Raw genomic sequence first — 15,719 nt, forward strand, 5'->3', positions numbered from 1 at the left:
GCATGTGTGTGCGTAGCAGGTGGTGTGCTTTTAAAGTGCGTGAGGAGGAAACTTCTCAGTTGGTAAACGCGTCGATTTCAGCCTTTTCTTTTTTTAAAGCATCCTGAGTGCTCAGCAGGGGTGAGAGGGGCCAGTAAAAAGAAACAAAAGCATCTTGCTTGGATTGCTTACGGACGAGGTTCCATGCGCAGGAAAGGAGGGAGACAGTAAAACCAGAAAAGACGTGCTCGTGTTGCGTTTACCTGTAGAGAAACTGTAACGACTACCCTGCAGCATGGCCTGCAGCATGTTAAGCAGGCAGCTGAAACCTGAGCGGAAGGTTTTTTACCAGGATGGACATTCCAGACTTCCATACCCAAGTGCCAGGCTGGATTCAGAGGTCATTAAACCACAAGGAAAAAGCCTCCTTTTCATTTTTAAGTCGTTAATTTGCCTGATTGTGCAGAAAACATCAGCCAGAGCTTTTCAAAAGAATAAATCTACATTTGTTGCAGCCTCTAACATTTTCCAGGCACCGTGATGCTCTAAATGAATGAAAAAGGCTGGGTTTATTCAGCAAAAGCCTGATTTTAAGTCTTGTTCATCATTAAGCATCTTCCCCCTCCCTCTTTCGCACCCCCCCTTCTCCTTCCCTTTCACTCCCTCTCTTCCTCTACCTCTACCTCCCTTTCTCCTTCTCTTCTCCTTCAGCTGTTGCGCTGCACTTGAATGAACCCTATTTATTTTAAATAATGAAGAAACTCTCTCCAGACGCGTTGCTCTTCTGTTTGGTCCTTTCCCTCTGCAGCCTGTTGGACTGGACTCAGGCTCAGGACACCGCAGGGGACACCGGTGCGCTCCAGCAGGGGTTGACATGGCAACACAACGGCCAACTCTTCAGCATCCTGAGCCGCGGCTCGCAGTACCGACCGTCCCGGAGACACACCGGCTCGTCCCGCCGCATTAACCCCGTGGTCATCGTCGGCGGCGCTAATGACACGGTCCCCGCCGCCCCCCGTCTCTCTCCGCGGGTCCCCGCCGCCAGCAGCGCGTCGCAATTACGCGCAACGACGCGCGGCCACCAGCAGCCGCCGGCAGGCAGGGAAGAGGATGCTGCCCCGGTCAGACGAGAGGACATGATGGTCGGAGACGACCCGTATAATCCGTACAAGGCATCGAATTATTACCCCTATTATAACTACTACAACTCGTACTACAGACCCCGACCCAGGGCCCATCTACAACATGGATATGGCACCAGATACCACCAGAACGGTACGAAATAAAATGTGTTTGCTCCGTCGAGTTATTCTACTCAGAGTTTTAAAGTAATTTTAATTGTGTAATTGCATGGTTTTATTATCCATAAAAATCACCTCACCTATAATATTCAAATGGTTAGTTCTGTTGGTCGAAAGGGTCATTCAAACTTTTTTTTGCCAGATAATTTTTTTTTTTTTTTAAAGAGAGTAAAGGGCTAAAGTTAATCCCTAACTTTATTCTATAATTTAATAAACATTTGTCCCAGAATTTACAGTCCTAACCAACAGGGGTAGTGTTCTTTACTGTTATTGTTGTTTGTTGAGGGGGTGTTTGCTTTAATACTGGCAGCTCAACAATTTATTCAGCTTCCTCCTCCTGCTCACAGGTCTCCCTGATCTGGTTCCGGATCCGTATTATATCCAGACCGGCACCTACGTGCAGAGGATATCCATGTACAACCTTCGCTGTGCTGCAGAGGAGAACTGCCTCTCCTCGTAAGACAACTGGGGTTGAAAACACCTTTTCTTTATTTATGATTTATTATTGCCAAATGTAGATACTCATGCTTCCCCTCCTTCTCTTCCCAGCTCCTCCAGATACGCCTCGGATTATGACGCCAGGGTTCTGCTGAGGTTTACTCAGAGGGTGAAGAACCAGGGAACAGCCGACTTCCTGCCCAGTAAACCTCGGTATTCCTGGGAGTGGCACAGCTGTCATAAGTAAGCAGCAACACGTGCTGGTGTATCTTCTCTTTGTTTCTCTTCCTCACTTTCTCTTTATTTCTCAGCCACTTCCACAGCATGGACGAGTTCAGCCTGTACGAGCTGCTGGACGCCGACACCCAGAAGCAGGTCGCCGAAGGCCACAAGGCCAGTTTCTGTCTGGAGGACACTTCCTGTGACTCGGGATACTACCGCCGATACGCCTGCACGTCACACACTCAGGTGTCCAAACACAGACCCGTTAAAGGGATGTATTATTCATCCTGGATCTCTTTTAACCAAAGTGTCTGGTCACAGGGGTTGAGTCCTGGTTGCTATGACACCTACAACGCCGACATCGACTGTCAGTGGATCGACATCACTGATGTCTCCCCTGGAAAATACATCCTCAAGGTCTGGGAACTTTAGGATTTTGTAGTAGCAGTGTTTGTAGCAGATCTTTCTGATTCTTCTGTGGATGTTTCTTCCCATCAGGTGACAGTAAACCCCAAGCAGAAGGTTCCGGAGTCCAGCTTTGACAACAACGTGGCTCGGTGCGACGTCCATTACACCGGCTCGTCTGCTCGTGTGTCTGGATGCACCAACACATCGTGAGAACGGCTCCCTTTCCTTCCCACAGACACACTCGCTATCAAAACAGATGAATACAGCTGGGGATTTATATAAAACAGCTGCATTCGTGTAAAAATTACAAAATCATTTTGTAATTTTGCCGTTGATATTGTGCGTCACGTTTAATCAAACGGGTCGAGCAAGTTGGCAACATCAATTGATGAGAGTGGATCAGTTTTATGGGCATCAGATCAACATTATTGGCATTTTAGATGCAAATCAATAACATTTCAAATGTGCTAAAATCCAGGTGTGGTCTTCGACCCCACACAGCCGCTGTCCCAGCTTTACTGGGATGTTACTGGGATGTAAACTCAGCAGTGGTGCCACTGGAGACAGTGCGTAGGCGTCTAAATTAGCCGTTGCCATTCAGCAGCCCTGAAAAGGTTTCACTGCCTGTTTTATTTGACTTTTTTTTAACTTCCTCTCAAAGCTCCAAAAGAGGTTCAGCAAAAAGCAGCACTGTTTATTTCAGCAATCGAGATATGGTTTAAGTGTCGATCTTGCTTCATTCTGCAGACAGTGAGATGACAGCCTGGAAACTTGGAGGCCAGGAGAGTGAAGCCACACGGTAGCGACGGCGGTAGTTTGACTACCTGCATATCCAAACGTCCAGTTCAGAGGATCGCTCTGGCCACTCTGGCTGTGCATCAGGATTCTGCACATTTACTCCACTTGAATTATATTTACAGGTTTTGCACAAAACCGTTTGTAGATCCACATTTAAGTCTGCACAGGTTTCTTGTTTCATTTATACCAACAACTTCTATTAAAATATTGCCTATATTATTAATAAACTCTTTTTTTAAAGATCTGATATAAATGTATTAAACACTGTTAGAATTTAATGTGAGTTGTTTAGATAAATATACAACATTACAAGCCCATTTATCCTGTACTGCAGGGAGGCATATGTGTGCTTTGAATTTACAAACCGTTGGTGTGATCTTAAATTAGATGTCATATGTGTTAATTTTGCATTTTCATTTACATCCTAACACATAACAGGTTAAAGTGTGTGACAACCATTATCCCAACATCCCACAGCACTGTATATAACCAAGGTTACTTCTTTCGCTCTCACCTGCTTAATCCATACCTTAATAAAGTTTGCTTTGATGGAAACAGTTTAAGACCACTTGTTCAAAATTTTCTCCCCCCAAAATAACTAATAAACTAGCAGCAGTGTCGTGATTTAACCACTACGTGTCACTGTTGAAAGCTCGATGAATCAAAGAAAGTTGATTATCAAATCCAGAGGAGCACGTTGTTATTATGGAAAGAGAGCACAAGTCTCGTCTCTGTAAAGTTATGCAACTCTGTGTATCATCCCAATGATCTGATTTTGGAAGACTAAGGGGATTTTAAAAGATAAATCTATCATCAATTGATTTCGTGATGTTAATTGAGCAATAGATTAGGGAAATCTTTGTTAGGATTCCAGCATGGTCGATGTAGTTTTCACGAAGGACAAAGGAAAGAAGGGAGAGTTATATAAGAAAAAATCAACTTTATACCATAGTTTCTGTTATAAAACACGATAAATGGACCAACTTGATGGATACATGTCTACGCTTTTTCGCAAATGTGTAGTTTTTATTCTAAGGATAACGGACTGATGGAACGGGTCCATTCCCTCCGTCTGATCGGCAACCCTTGTCAAAGATCGCTTATTGAAGCAAGATGGGTCAGTGGCGGAACTATTACATGACCGGGCACTGCGCTGTATTTGGATAAAAATATAAATGTCATAAAATGCCAGTGTCATCTAGTCTAATGTAATAATTGCACATCAGTTGACGCGTTATTTTTTGTCACGTTTATGATGGAAATTTGACATCCAGGGGAAAATCAGGCGATTTACTCCAAAAAATAAGATAAGTTAGAATTTATATTTATTTTATAGTCTTGGAAAACATGAATCCTCACAATAGTTACCTAGCTATTTAAAATTAAATGAAGAAAGTTATAGTTTTTGCAAAGTAATATGCATTGGATATAATCACAAAACCTTTTAGGTTCAGATATTTTAAGAACGCGGATAATGGTCTCGAAAATACTGAATGATTAATTAAACCCAGCGTTGAAAGTAAAAGTGATTTATCCAGTCTTTCGTTGCTGACCCGTGTCACTGGAAACGTGCTCAGAGTGAGCCCTCGTCTTATTTTCTCTTCTCCGTGCTGCCCATATGTCAAAGTCTTTGTGCTTTTCAAGACAGCGAGGCGACAGAAGGAAAAAAACAGCTGGATCCAAGGAACCCACCAGCTAGCGGCTCCGCTAGCGGTATCCTCTACCTAAGCCAGCTATTTCCCCTCGCCTGCCCGACTTCGACAAGGTATTGTAGCGCAAAACTCTTGGTTAAAGCGATGAAACCAGTTATTATTCTGGACCCGGGTATTTTCCACCTGAGCTTTGTGTTTTGAGCTAATTTTCCAACTGCCTGGCTAGCCCGTTAGCTTCCACATTAGCATCTCTGGATGCTGATTCGCCAACTAGCTCAATGTTAGCTAATCAGCCTCCTGCTGCTTCAGACACCAGCCCAGGGAATTAGCTGTCAACTCCGAAGAGAGACCGTGCTGCACTTATTCTTTCTAATTGAAATGATCATGCTGATGAACACGTTTTGAACTAAGTGTAGTTGAGAAGGAAATGAAATAAACTGGTGGTTATTCTCCTTTTCAACATTTAATTTATTTCTCTCTACATTTAAGGGGAGAATTGGGGTTTAAAATGTAAAGTATAAGATCTACTATTGCAAAATAAGTACAGACACTTTAAAAACGAATCCTTTATTGGGTTTCCATGCTGATGAGAACACATTCAGCCAGTCAGAGAGGCATCAAATTGATTAAGCCTGAATGGATAAACTGTCCATGTGTGTGTTGCTCAAGGGCATATTGGTATTGCTTCTCTTCTGCTAATTAGGACCCAGAAACGATCCCATTAGATCTGATAACGGGGCTCGTCCGGGATTTGAACCCGGGACCACTCGCACCCGAGGCGAGGATCCTTCCCCTCGACCAACGAGCCCTGAAATCTCATTTTCAGGGGAACTTTTTACTCAGTTCTGATGCCCGGGGTCTAGACGAGCCAAAGTCCATATGGAAGAAATAACGGAACATTTGTTTGGATTCCAGTTTTACTTTGGAAACTCCAGTTGTCACCAGAGAGTGAAAAACCAAATGAGTGCTCAGAACTGTCTGACCCGCACTAATGAGATTTAACCTGGCCACCATCCCGTCTGCAGGTCCTAATTCCTATAATCAGGTTTCCATATAAGCTCAATTACAGCCTCAGCGCCTAATTAGAGAATTACAGTGTGTAAGTGACCAATAGATGGCTGAGGTAGTGGAGAGAGCTCTCATGGATTAAAAAAAAACATCCCCTTTGTTACAGAAAGGATTATTTTGGGATACTTCCACAAAACCTTTTGCAAAGATCCATTTGCAGTGTCTTTAAAAAGCTTCCATCCACCGAGAGGTTCTTATTTACCCGCTAACGTTAGCGAATGGGTCATAAAACAGATCAGTTCTTGTAGTTGACGTGTTCCGAGTCAACATCTCGCGATCCGATTTTCACCGAGCCCAGAGAAAATTGACACTTGCAGCGGAATTGTGCGGCGGCGGCTAAAAATATGAGCGGATCTCTTAAAAGCCGGCGGTTATTGTGCCTGGGACGTGGGGGAGGGAGGGAGGGAGGGGAAGACGGGCTGCACTGCTGCCATATGTGACCTTTTCCCCCGTTTCAACGCGACCTTTCTCTACCTGCTCCCCCCTCAGGTGGCGCGGGGCGACGGTTTCCTGCAGAAAGCGAAGCACACGTTAGGTTTGGAGGTTTTTAGAGTTGAGGACGGTGAAAGTAAACATCGGCGTCACGCCGCTGCGGGGTGTAAACGTTTCACAGGTGTGTGAGCTAGCGCAGCTCCGTCCGTGGGCCGAGCTCCGACAGATCTGGGGTTTAATCCCGCTAAACCCTGGGATGCCGCGCTGCCCGAGCCCAGCTGCTGTTGCTCCAAACCACAAGCATTCCTTTTTGTGTTTCTATTCTGGTTGTTGATGCGACGTGGGAGGTGTCGGCGCTGTTTTTCCCTTTTTCATCTCTCTGCTTTCCCTTGTTTTCTGTTGAGGCTCCACCAGAACTCCCAGCTGACGTCCGAGGGAACCTTGAAGGAAACCTTTCCTAATTTAACAACAATTTAAGGGTCTTCTACATGTGTTGGACCCATAGCAGCTTGTCTTTCCTTTCTTCCGTGTCTTGCTGCCATAAACATAGAAAAGAAGGCTTGTTTCTGTAGCTCTGGTTCTAAACTGCTGTTATCAGGTATGATAAGCTGGGTTTGGGTCGACCCGGCACTCCCACGCAGCCAGAATTCCACTCTCCTCTTAGGTGAAACCTCCCACAGGCTTTCTGCTCTCTGAATCACCTCAGACGGCAACGATAATGTTAACATGACCAGCAGGATCCAAACGCCATCCCAAATCTGAGAGTCTCCGGCTAATCAGCAGTTCTAGAAAACTGGTCCCGATTAAGGAAAAGCCACCTCAGCACATCTGGAGCTGGTTGTGGGTCACACCTGATGACGTGAGCAATCGGACTGGATCGCATTCGGCAACAGTTGCACTTTAGGGGCTTTTTGGGTTTTTTTGGGGGGGTTTTTTGGAGTTCAGGCCAGAAAATGCTGCTGTTATCAGAGGAACACGCAGCGCTGCTGGTCTCAGGTTGGATCGAGTCCAGCGATCCTGCGTTTTTAAATCTTTTGCACACTCCCAGTCACGCTGCTTCGTTCTAAGTCCTGATTATCCTGCCGTTTGGGGCCTTTGATCACGGCAGCTCGGCCACTTTGGGTGGTTGACAGTTTGCTCTTTGAGCCGGTTTGAACTTCACTGAGCAGAAAAGTGTTTAATTCCCATCAAATGAAGCATTTTACGCGCAGCCCATTTAAGCGGGCGAAATCCTGATTAGAATGGAACTGGCGGTTGTTATTTTCCCAGTTTCCTCTTTATTCACGGGGCAGCGGTTTGTCATCGGAGGGAGAGAAGCAAAGAAAGCAGGAGCTTTCAACAGGACCAGTCTCTGTTTCCTGCAGCCACTTCCTGCATTTAATCCTTGCTGATCATATCAGAGCAACACACATTCTTTAATCATTTATGGCCATGATGCTCAGGAACAAAACATGACTGTAACGTGTGAGGTTTAAAATGCTCCAGACTTTTTCTGTTGGCCACTGAAGTAAACATGCCCTGTTTCCTTTTGTGTGTCTCTCAGGAAGCACCTTTTCCTAAAAGGACGGCTCCAGTTCAGCATTAGAACAGCTTAGACTACTTTATGAAGCAGATTAATGTGCGTGCAGCCTCGTTTCTATTCAAAGGAACGACGTTTGACACAGCGATGTTTGACTTTGATGTCTGCAGCTGGTTGGGAGGCCGATGATGCGGTGTTAAGATGGAGGCTCCTGAATACCTGGACCTGGACGAGATCGACTTCTCTGACGATTCAGTGGTCAGCGTGATTCAAAAACCCTTTTCGTAAAAGACCTTTTGTAGCTTTTCTGTTTTGGAGTGTGTGTTAGCGCTAGTTCGAAGCTAATCACACCGTCGTTTCTGCACAGCTGCGCTCAGTCGGAGCAGCGTTAAGGCCGCTGCATCTCATTAACTTTGTTCTCCTGTCCTCAAGTATTCTGTGACATCCCTGAAAAGCATCCCAGAGTTGTCCAGGAGGAACGATGGCCAGGCTGAGGAGAGACAAGGTTTGATATCTGATATGACTGTTATCACTGTGATGTCTTTCTCTGCCGAGGCGCTGACCCGAGTTTGTGTCTGCACCTCCTGCAGCTCCAGCCATCAACTGGAGCCGCGGCATTCCCTCTCACAGCGGTGGGGGCATCAAACCAAGCGGACTTGCTGAGGTCCACAGTAAGTTCCGACCTGTGAAGAGGGTGTCGCCTCTCAAACACCAACCGGAAACCCCTGACTCGGAGTCTGAGGGGAAGCTCCAGAACCAGGGGCTGGGGGAGCCAGGGGAAGGCAGGAAAGATGAGCCGGCTTCGACAAACCGGCAGCACCCTCCACCTCTAGCGAGGGGTCTGAAGGGAAGGCGAAGGGGCTCAGCGGCAGTGGCGTGATCGGAGGGAACAACCCGCAGGCTCTGTTCGGAGAGCTGGAGCACTACGATCTGGACATGGACGAGATCTTAGATGTGCCTTATATTAAATCCAGTCAGCAGATGTCTACGCTCCCTCGTGTCCCCCACGACAAGCGCTCGGTAACAGGAAGCAACCTGGGAGGAGGAACCCTGGAGAGGAACCGCGGAGGAGGGCTGAAGAACTCGGCTTTACCCCACAACGAGCCTCTCGGCCTGGGCAGCAGCGGCTCACAGACGCCGGTACTTTACTGATTCGATTATTTCATAACTTTGTTCAGTGCTCATCTGCCTCCCACTGAGCCTCAACATGCACAGGGTCAGAACACGTAAGGTACATTAAACAAGCAGCCAGCTGCCAACGTTGATGAGCTAATGTGGGATGATTAATGTTTCAAACGAATGCACTAATTGTTCTAACACATGCGGAGCATTAAACAAAAGGAGGAGAGCCGGGCCGAGCTGAGGGCCCCGTTAATTACTGTGTAGTGATTTACACAGCCAGCCGGAAGGAAGTTTGGTTTTAGCGCTACAATCTCGAAGAAGCATCTCAAAGCTAAGTGCATGCTAGTACGGGCTTTGTGGTGCAAGCTTTGAGTCAACGTCTGGCTAAATGTGTGCACTTATCTTTGCCGTTTATCTTTCCATTCCCATGGCAATGAAAAGCAAAGCTTGGAATTTGGCTGGCCCATTTTTAATTGGGCTTATGATTAATCCACAGCTACACTGATTAATCTGCTTAAAACATTTAATCATCAGGCAGCACTAAAAATAACTCCACTGCGTCTATTTCAGATTTGTTGAATGTTACCAAACTAAATGTCACATCACTGAGCCGACTGTAACTTTGTTTACTGCAGTATTGTGTGCTGTCTCCGCTCAAATGGTCGGACCTGAGGAAGTCCAAGTCCATGGATCCAGACTTCCACCATCTTCATCATTCCACCATTGGCTACCAGTCAGACTTTATGTCCTCGGGACACCTCAGCTGCTCTTCCTCACTCTCCTCTTTCTCTGACGCAGGTATAGCTGAACATCATGTTCCTTCTGAATTAAAACCTGCTCTTGTGTAAGGATGGATGCGATTTGGTTGTCTCAAATGTTCACTTTCAGACAAGCTGCTCTCTGCACGGGTCTACCCCGACTCTCAGATCCAGAGGTCCAGCATAGATCCCCCAGGAAGTTCAGGGCTGATGTTCCCTCTGCCAGGATGTAATATTAGCAGACCAGATGCCTCAAAACCCTGGGTAGGGGGTGCAGGGAGTAGTGCACCAAGAGCTTTTGGAGGAGCAGGAGGGGATGTGGATGAGGAGACCAAGAAGAATCAAAACATCATCAATATTGTCAGAGAGGGACAGATCTCTTTGCTTGTAAGTGCAGAAAATATTGATCAGCCGAAGAAGCGAAAGTAGACGGTATTTACTGTTTTATTCATCTCACTTGACATTTTATTGACAATTACTTCCCCACCTGTCCTCCCCTCGTTCCTCCTGCAGCCTCACCTTGCAGCGGATAATCTGGAGCTAATCAGAGACGAAGACGCAAACAACCTGCTGCACATCTCCGCCTCTCAGGGGCACGCCGACTGTCTGCAGCATCTCACCTCTCTGATGGGAGAAGACAGCCTGAACGAACGCAACAACCAGCAGCTCACCCCTGCTGGACTGGGAGTCAAGGTTAGCCTCTATGTTAGAACATTCTATACATTGGAATAAAGTGTTTGTTTTGCTATCAGGCAGAAGTGTTATCAGGGGACAGGTTAAGTGTTTTGACTGACTCTTTCAATCCTCTTGTAATTGGATGACAGATCCCTAAAGACCTGGTCCTTAGGTGAACTTGTTAAGAGCCTGTGTGCACGTGTATCTTACAGAACGGTCATCTGGAATGTGTGAGGTGGATGGTGAGTGAGACAGAGGCCATCGCAGAGCTCAGCTGCACCAGAGAATATCCCAGTCTGATCCACTACGCCGCTCGCTACGGACAGGTGACGGTCATGGCGTCTTTAAATCATCCCATCGTAAACGTGGCTCGTCCTACCGCACCGGCCTCGACAGTCTGTGAATGAGGTGGTGTCTCTCTGCAGGAGAAGGTCTTGCTGTGGTTGCTTCAGTTCATGCAGGAACAGGCCATCTCTCTGGATGAAGTTGACCAGAATGGAAACACGGCCGTCCACGTAGCAGCTCAGTATGGACACCTGACCTGTATTCAGGTGTGTGATGTGTGAAAGGACCCAGTCCACTTGAGACTGCTGAGGGAATCAAATCAAATCAAATCAAATCAATCTTTATTTATATAGCGTCTTATACAATCAAAATTGTTTCAAGGTGCTTTCCAGAATCCCAGGGCCTGACCCCAGACAAGCAACAGTGGCAAGGAAAAACTCCCCTTTAACAGGAAGAAACCTTGAGCAGGACCAGGCTCATCTAGGGGGACCCTCCTGCTGATGGGGGGGCTGAGGAGAGGAGAGGAGAGGAGAGGAGAGGAGAGGAGAGGAGAGGAGAGAGAGAGGAGAGGAGAGGAGAGGAGAGGAGAGGAGAGGAGAGGAGAAGGAGAGGAGAGGAGAAGGAGAAGGAGAGGAGAGGAGAGGAGAGGAGAGGGAGAGGAGAGGAGAAGGAGGGGAGAGGGAGGGGGAGCACAGACATTATTAGTCCGGTCTGTTTCCTGTTGGCCAGCCTGCCTCACAGTCTGAATATTGTTTTAATTTATAATATTTTTTTATGCCAGATAACTAACAGAGACACACAGTGAAAGGCTGGTAATAAGCTTTACTATTGTGATTGTTCTGAGTCAGATCTTAACCCAGTCCTGTCTTGTCTAAGCTACAGCTCACACTAGTTTTATTTTCTATCCCCATCTGTATCCAGACCTTGGTGGAGTACGGCTCTAATGTGACTATCCAGAACCAGCAGGGGGAGCGGCCTTCCCAGAGCGCCGAACGGCAGGGACACACCACCTGCGCCCGATACCTGGTCGTGGTGGAAACCTGCATGTCTTTGGCCTCACAGGTCGTCAAACTAACCAAGCAGCTCAATGAGTAAGTTTCTCTGCTGTTGTTATTTTATTTCTTGCCAGTTTTCCATTTAAAAGCATGGCCATGAGGCCTTGCCCAGTTGCTGTGTTTTCTTTGAGAAGCTGAGCTGCCTACAGGTGAAGACGTGTCAGCGTTGTTCATGTCAGTCTGTTTTTTGTCACGCAGGCAGGCAGCAGAGAGGATGACGCTTCAGAAACAACTGCAAAGGCTGATGGATCCCAGCAAGGCTGAAGGAACACCTTCTAGATCACCCAGGTGACACACTGGAGAGCCATTGTGTGAATTATTTGCACCGTGTGTAACCACTGAAGAACACACTAGAGAATAGTAGGATAAATGTAGCAGCATTACAGGGCGCCGGACTTTGGAAACTGTCCTTATACCATTGATTTGCTAAAAGGAAGTCAAGCTTAATTGTAATTTTAGTAGTGGCAGGAGTTGTAGTCATGATAGTTGACGTCCTGATTAAAGACACTAAAACACATTAGAGTATATGAAAGTTTGTCTCATCTGTACTACAGCTCCCATCAGCCCTCTGTGGAGGCATGGCCAGAGATGATGTTGACAGCCGAGGGGACTCCAGGAGACGGCCAGTGGTTGGTTCGTCAGGGGGGCGTGGGTTCAGATTCAGTGTTGCGGCAGCTGTTGGGGAAGGACTTGACAGACACGCCGTGTCCCAGGGAGAGGCTCCCCCAGGTGGGCAGCCTGAGCAGAGACGGCCCCGGAGTCGCTGGAGCTCGCAGGCAAGGGCTGGTAGAGAGGAGAGAACTCAAGCTGGCGAGACTCAAACAGATCATGCAGCGTTCTCTCAGCGAATCGGATTCAGATGGTTATCCACCAGAAGAAGGCAAAAACCCAGCAGGCTCGAGCGCAGTCAGAGCCGAACGCCCCTCCCACCTTCCGATCACAGAGGAGGAACCAGTGTCAAACCACCTAAACCTGATGATGAGGAAACACCTGCCCTCATCTTCTGCTTCCACAGCTGAGAAGAAGCTGGCGTTTTCTCTCAGCGGGTCAAAGTCAGTGGACAGTATTGGTTACAACCCCTCCCCGACATCCAGCGACCCTGAAGCTGCAGACGCCAAAACACCAGACACTTCTGCTGATTTTCATGATGCCGCAAATGGCCAAAAGGTTGCCACCAGCCCCAAGAGTGCCCTGAAGTCACCATCATCCCGGAGAAAGACCTCTCAGAACCCCAAACTAAGGGTCACCTTCGATGAGCAGGTCCACAAGAACACCAGTCAGGAGACGGAGCAGACCAAAGAGACCAAAGGGCATCATGGGAAAGAGAGGACAGCAACGGGAGGTTCTGAATGCAAGAGACCTTTCGGGGCATTTCGCTCCATTATGGAGACGCTGAGCGGAAACGCAAATCACAACAACAATAACGGCGGAGGACCGTCAGGCTCCGCCTGTCCCATCTCCCCTGGCAGGAAGTCAGAGAGTAAGGGCAGCCCAGGAAATGGCGCCAGAGGGAAGAGCAAAACCAGTAACGTTTAACCGGTTAGTGCCTAGCGAAGGGCAGGACAGCACATCACAAATGCTTGACCACTACATGGAACAACCAGAAAGACATTCAAGTTGATAAAAAGGCTTCATTTCTTTGGCACATTTGTTTTTTTTGTATTCTTCTGCTCATTTTTTGCTGCACGGAGAAGTAGAAGGACCCGTACGTGTTCCCTGGCACCCTGCTGAGATACCCCACCTCCATATTTATTTAATGCAGTTTTATTTTGCTCCCGTTAACTTCAATCATTGCTCTAAACACAAACCTAACAGTGTCAAAACATGCTGTTTCGAAGTGGCTGCCTCTCTGACGCTGTCCTCACCCCAACCATGAGTATTTATGTTTATGCACATAGTTAGAACAAATGTACGTGCTTAATGTCAGTGCACAACAGTGTAGTTTGAAAACCACTGTATATATAGTATTTAACGTTTTATGTATCATCTTTTATTGTTTTGTTTATACCTATGCAGTATTTTCTTCGGCATGAAATAGAGTTTAGTTTGTAAGTGTGTTTAAGACGGGGAGGTTGACCTTCTACAGGGGCTGATAAACTGGCCAATCATCTTTCGGGTTTATTGAACTTTTCCTGTGCAATTTTGGAAACCAGAAGCTCGTTCCCACTGAAGAAGGTCTGATGGTCGAAATGATCCCATGATGCACTTGCCATGTATGTGCCAAAGGTGTAAAAAAGGCCCGTGGCACAATCACAGATGCCAGCCTGAGCTCGGGTGTGTAGCTTTGTCATCAACTGCATCCTTTCTTTCCCGTTTGATGCCTGTTTACAATGACGCTGATCCGCTGACCGTGTGGGTTTCCGTCTCATTCCGTCTGTGACTGATTCTGAAGTCGACTCATCTCTCTTTACAAAGACAAGTTGTTGGGTTTTTTAAAGAATTCCTACACGTTTACACACTCCGACCTCTGTGAGTGTGTGTTTGCAAGAACATCCAGGTATTTTTGTCTGATCCTGTGTCATAAAACGGATTCGTGTGATAGTTTATAGTTGGTTGGAAACTGGAACTTTGGTCTTCTGCTCAAGCTCAAGTTCTCCAACTCGTGTCTCAATGCCAGAACCTCCAATAAGCAGAGGTTTGGAACTTTATGGGTCTTTGCCTCTCAGCTTTGGAAGTTGCTGGGAATAATTACCTAATTATTTCTTAATTATAAGGGGAAATTGCACAATTGGTAAAGGCGCATTTATCTTTGGTAAATGTTGCCATGATTCCATTTTTAGTCAACGTGCAGCAGGACAGCTGGACATGCAGGAATGTTAGGAGCTTATTTCCCGTAAGAAACTGGCCCGATTGTTTCTTATTCGTGACTTCTTGTTGCATCGGAGGCATTCAGCTATACCTCAAAACTGAAGCGTGTGTGGCGGGAGGGTCGGTTCTGTCTGTGGGCTTGTTTTTGTTTGAAGCTGCTCCTTTAAAGAAACACAACTTTACTTCTTTCTTTGTTTTAACCTGTTTGTTTTAACCTGCTTCTTGTATTTCTGTGAACTTTTGGGTGCAACAAAAAGAAAACCAATTCAGTATAAGTGAATGCTGACAACTAAGCCTAATCTGAATTATTTTTTTTACCGACCAGCATGTACAGAGACGAATTTATCGGCCTCCTGTATTTGCAGCTGTTGTAAGAAGTAATAAAATGTCATCTTGTAAATATTTGATTTGTGTAGTTGACTTATGTATCCAACTATAATTTACAGCCTGTGTAGAACTATCACAATGCAAATTGTTATATTTGTATTAGAGGTGACGTAAACTTGCAGAGGAAAAGATTGAACACTGCCAAACAGGACGCTCATTTCTGCTGGAACGTCAGTTTAGCCCCATTTTTGTGTCAGTATCTGATGCTGAACCTGAATAATCAGCGTAAATCTGCACATCTCAGACTTGACATACCTGATTTATAATGCTGAACTCCATTCTTTCACTGAGACCCCCCCAACACTGCCGGGGGGGCCTCCAGCACGCCTCTGGACTCCTCTTTTGACTCCCCCTGATCGAGATGGATGCCGCCTGTGAATTGTGCTCTCTGGTAATTTCATAGACGATACATAACAGAGTGTGTATTTATGCCCGGGCACCTCCGCGGCATCAAAAACAGTCACTTAACCGTGGAGGATTTATGGTGTTTGGGTAGCAAATTGGCCTTTGATGCTTCCCAAGCAGGGGCGGCTGCTTCCCCACGGAGCCTAATGGGGTTCACTCTAATAGCGTCCCTCCATCATGGCTGCAGATATGAAACATGGGCCTGTGACTCACAATTAGCAAAACAACACAGAGATATGAGGACATAAAGAAAACAGAATTTACTGGAAATTTTCCAAGAGCTTCACAAAAAAACGGGAGCTATTTGTTTTCCCCTGCTCCCCCCCCCCCCCCCCATTTTTTCTTCCAGGTCTGGGATAGCGGGAGTGGTGGTGGTGGGTTGGGGGGAAGGGGGTGAAGTTAAACTG

General features: G+C 46.6%; 2 protein-coding genes and 1 non-coding gene across 3 annotated transcripts; 2 read left to right on the forward strand and 1 right to left on the reverse strand.

The window, feature by feature from the left end:
* Positions 1-704: 704 nt before the first annotated feature.
* Positions 705-3,704, forward strand: LOC130525791 (protein-lysine 6-oxidase). Its single transcript, XM_057032972.1, has 7 exons — positions 705-1,254; positions 1,628-1,736; positions 1,830-1,961; positions 2,030-2,186; positions 2,262-2,357; positions 2,439-2,554; positions 3,096-3,704. Exons 1-7 carry the CDS (start codon positions 732-734, stop codon positions 3,100-3,102), a joined length of 1,140 nt encoding a protein of 379 aa, XP_056888952.1. The 5' UTR covers positions 705-731; the 3' UTR covers positions 3,103-3,704.
* A 1,049-nt stretch (positions 3,705-4,753) lies between these two features.
* sncaip (synuclein, alpha interacting protein) lies at positions 4,754-14,922 on the forward strand. The gene is given in 13 exon segments (XM_057033496.1): positions 4,754-4,911; positions 7,988-8,075; positions 8,250-8,322; positions 8,408-8,611; positions 8,614-8,957; positions 9,575-9,737; positions 9,828-10,084; positions 10,211-10,390; positions 10,585-10,698; positions 10,798-10,923; positions 11,579-11,748; positions 11,911-12,000; positions 12,267-14,922. Coding segments are annotated over 12 exon segments (2,760 nt in total). The 5' UTR covers positions 4,754-4,911; positions 7,988-8,018; the 3' UTR covers positions 13,249-14,922.
* On the reverse strand, positions 5,535-5,606 carry trnap-cgg (transfer RNA proline (anticodon CGG)). The gene has a single exon. It is a non-coding gene; the product is annotated as a tRNA-Pro (tRNA).
* Positions 14,923-15,719: the final 797 nt, after the last annotated feature.

This window comes from Takifugu flavidus, chromosome 5 (genome assembly GCF_003711565.1).
Source record: "Takifugu flavidus isolate HTHZ2018 chromosome 5, ASM371156v2, whole genome shotgun sequence".
Classification (NCBI taxonomy): domain Eukaryota; kingdom Metazoa; phylum Chordata; class Actinopteri; order Tetraodontiformes; family Tetraodontidae; genus Takifugu; species Takifugu flavidus.

Coding starts and splice junctions, on each gene's coding strand:
- LOC130525791 (XM_057032972.1), top strand. CDS start 732: ATGAAGAAACTCTCTCCAGACGCGTTGCTCTTCTGTTTGGTCCTTTCC. Junction 1,255..1,627: donor CACCAGATACCACCAGAACG/GTACGAAATAAA, acceptor TCCTGCTCACAG/GTCTCCCTGATCTGGTTCCG. Junction 2,358..2,438: donor CTGGAAAATACATCCTCAAG/GTCTGGGAACTT, acceptor TCTTCCCATCAG/GTGACAGTAAACCCCAAGCA.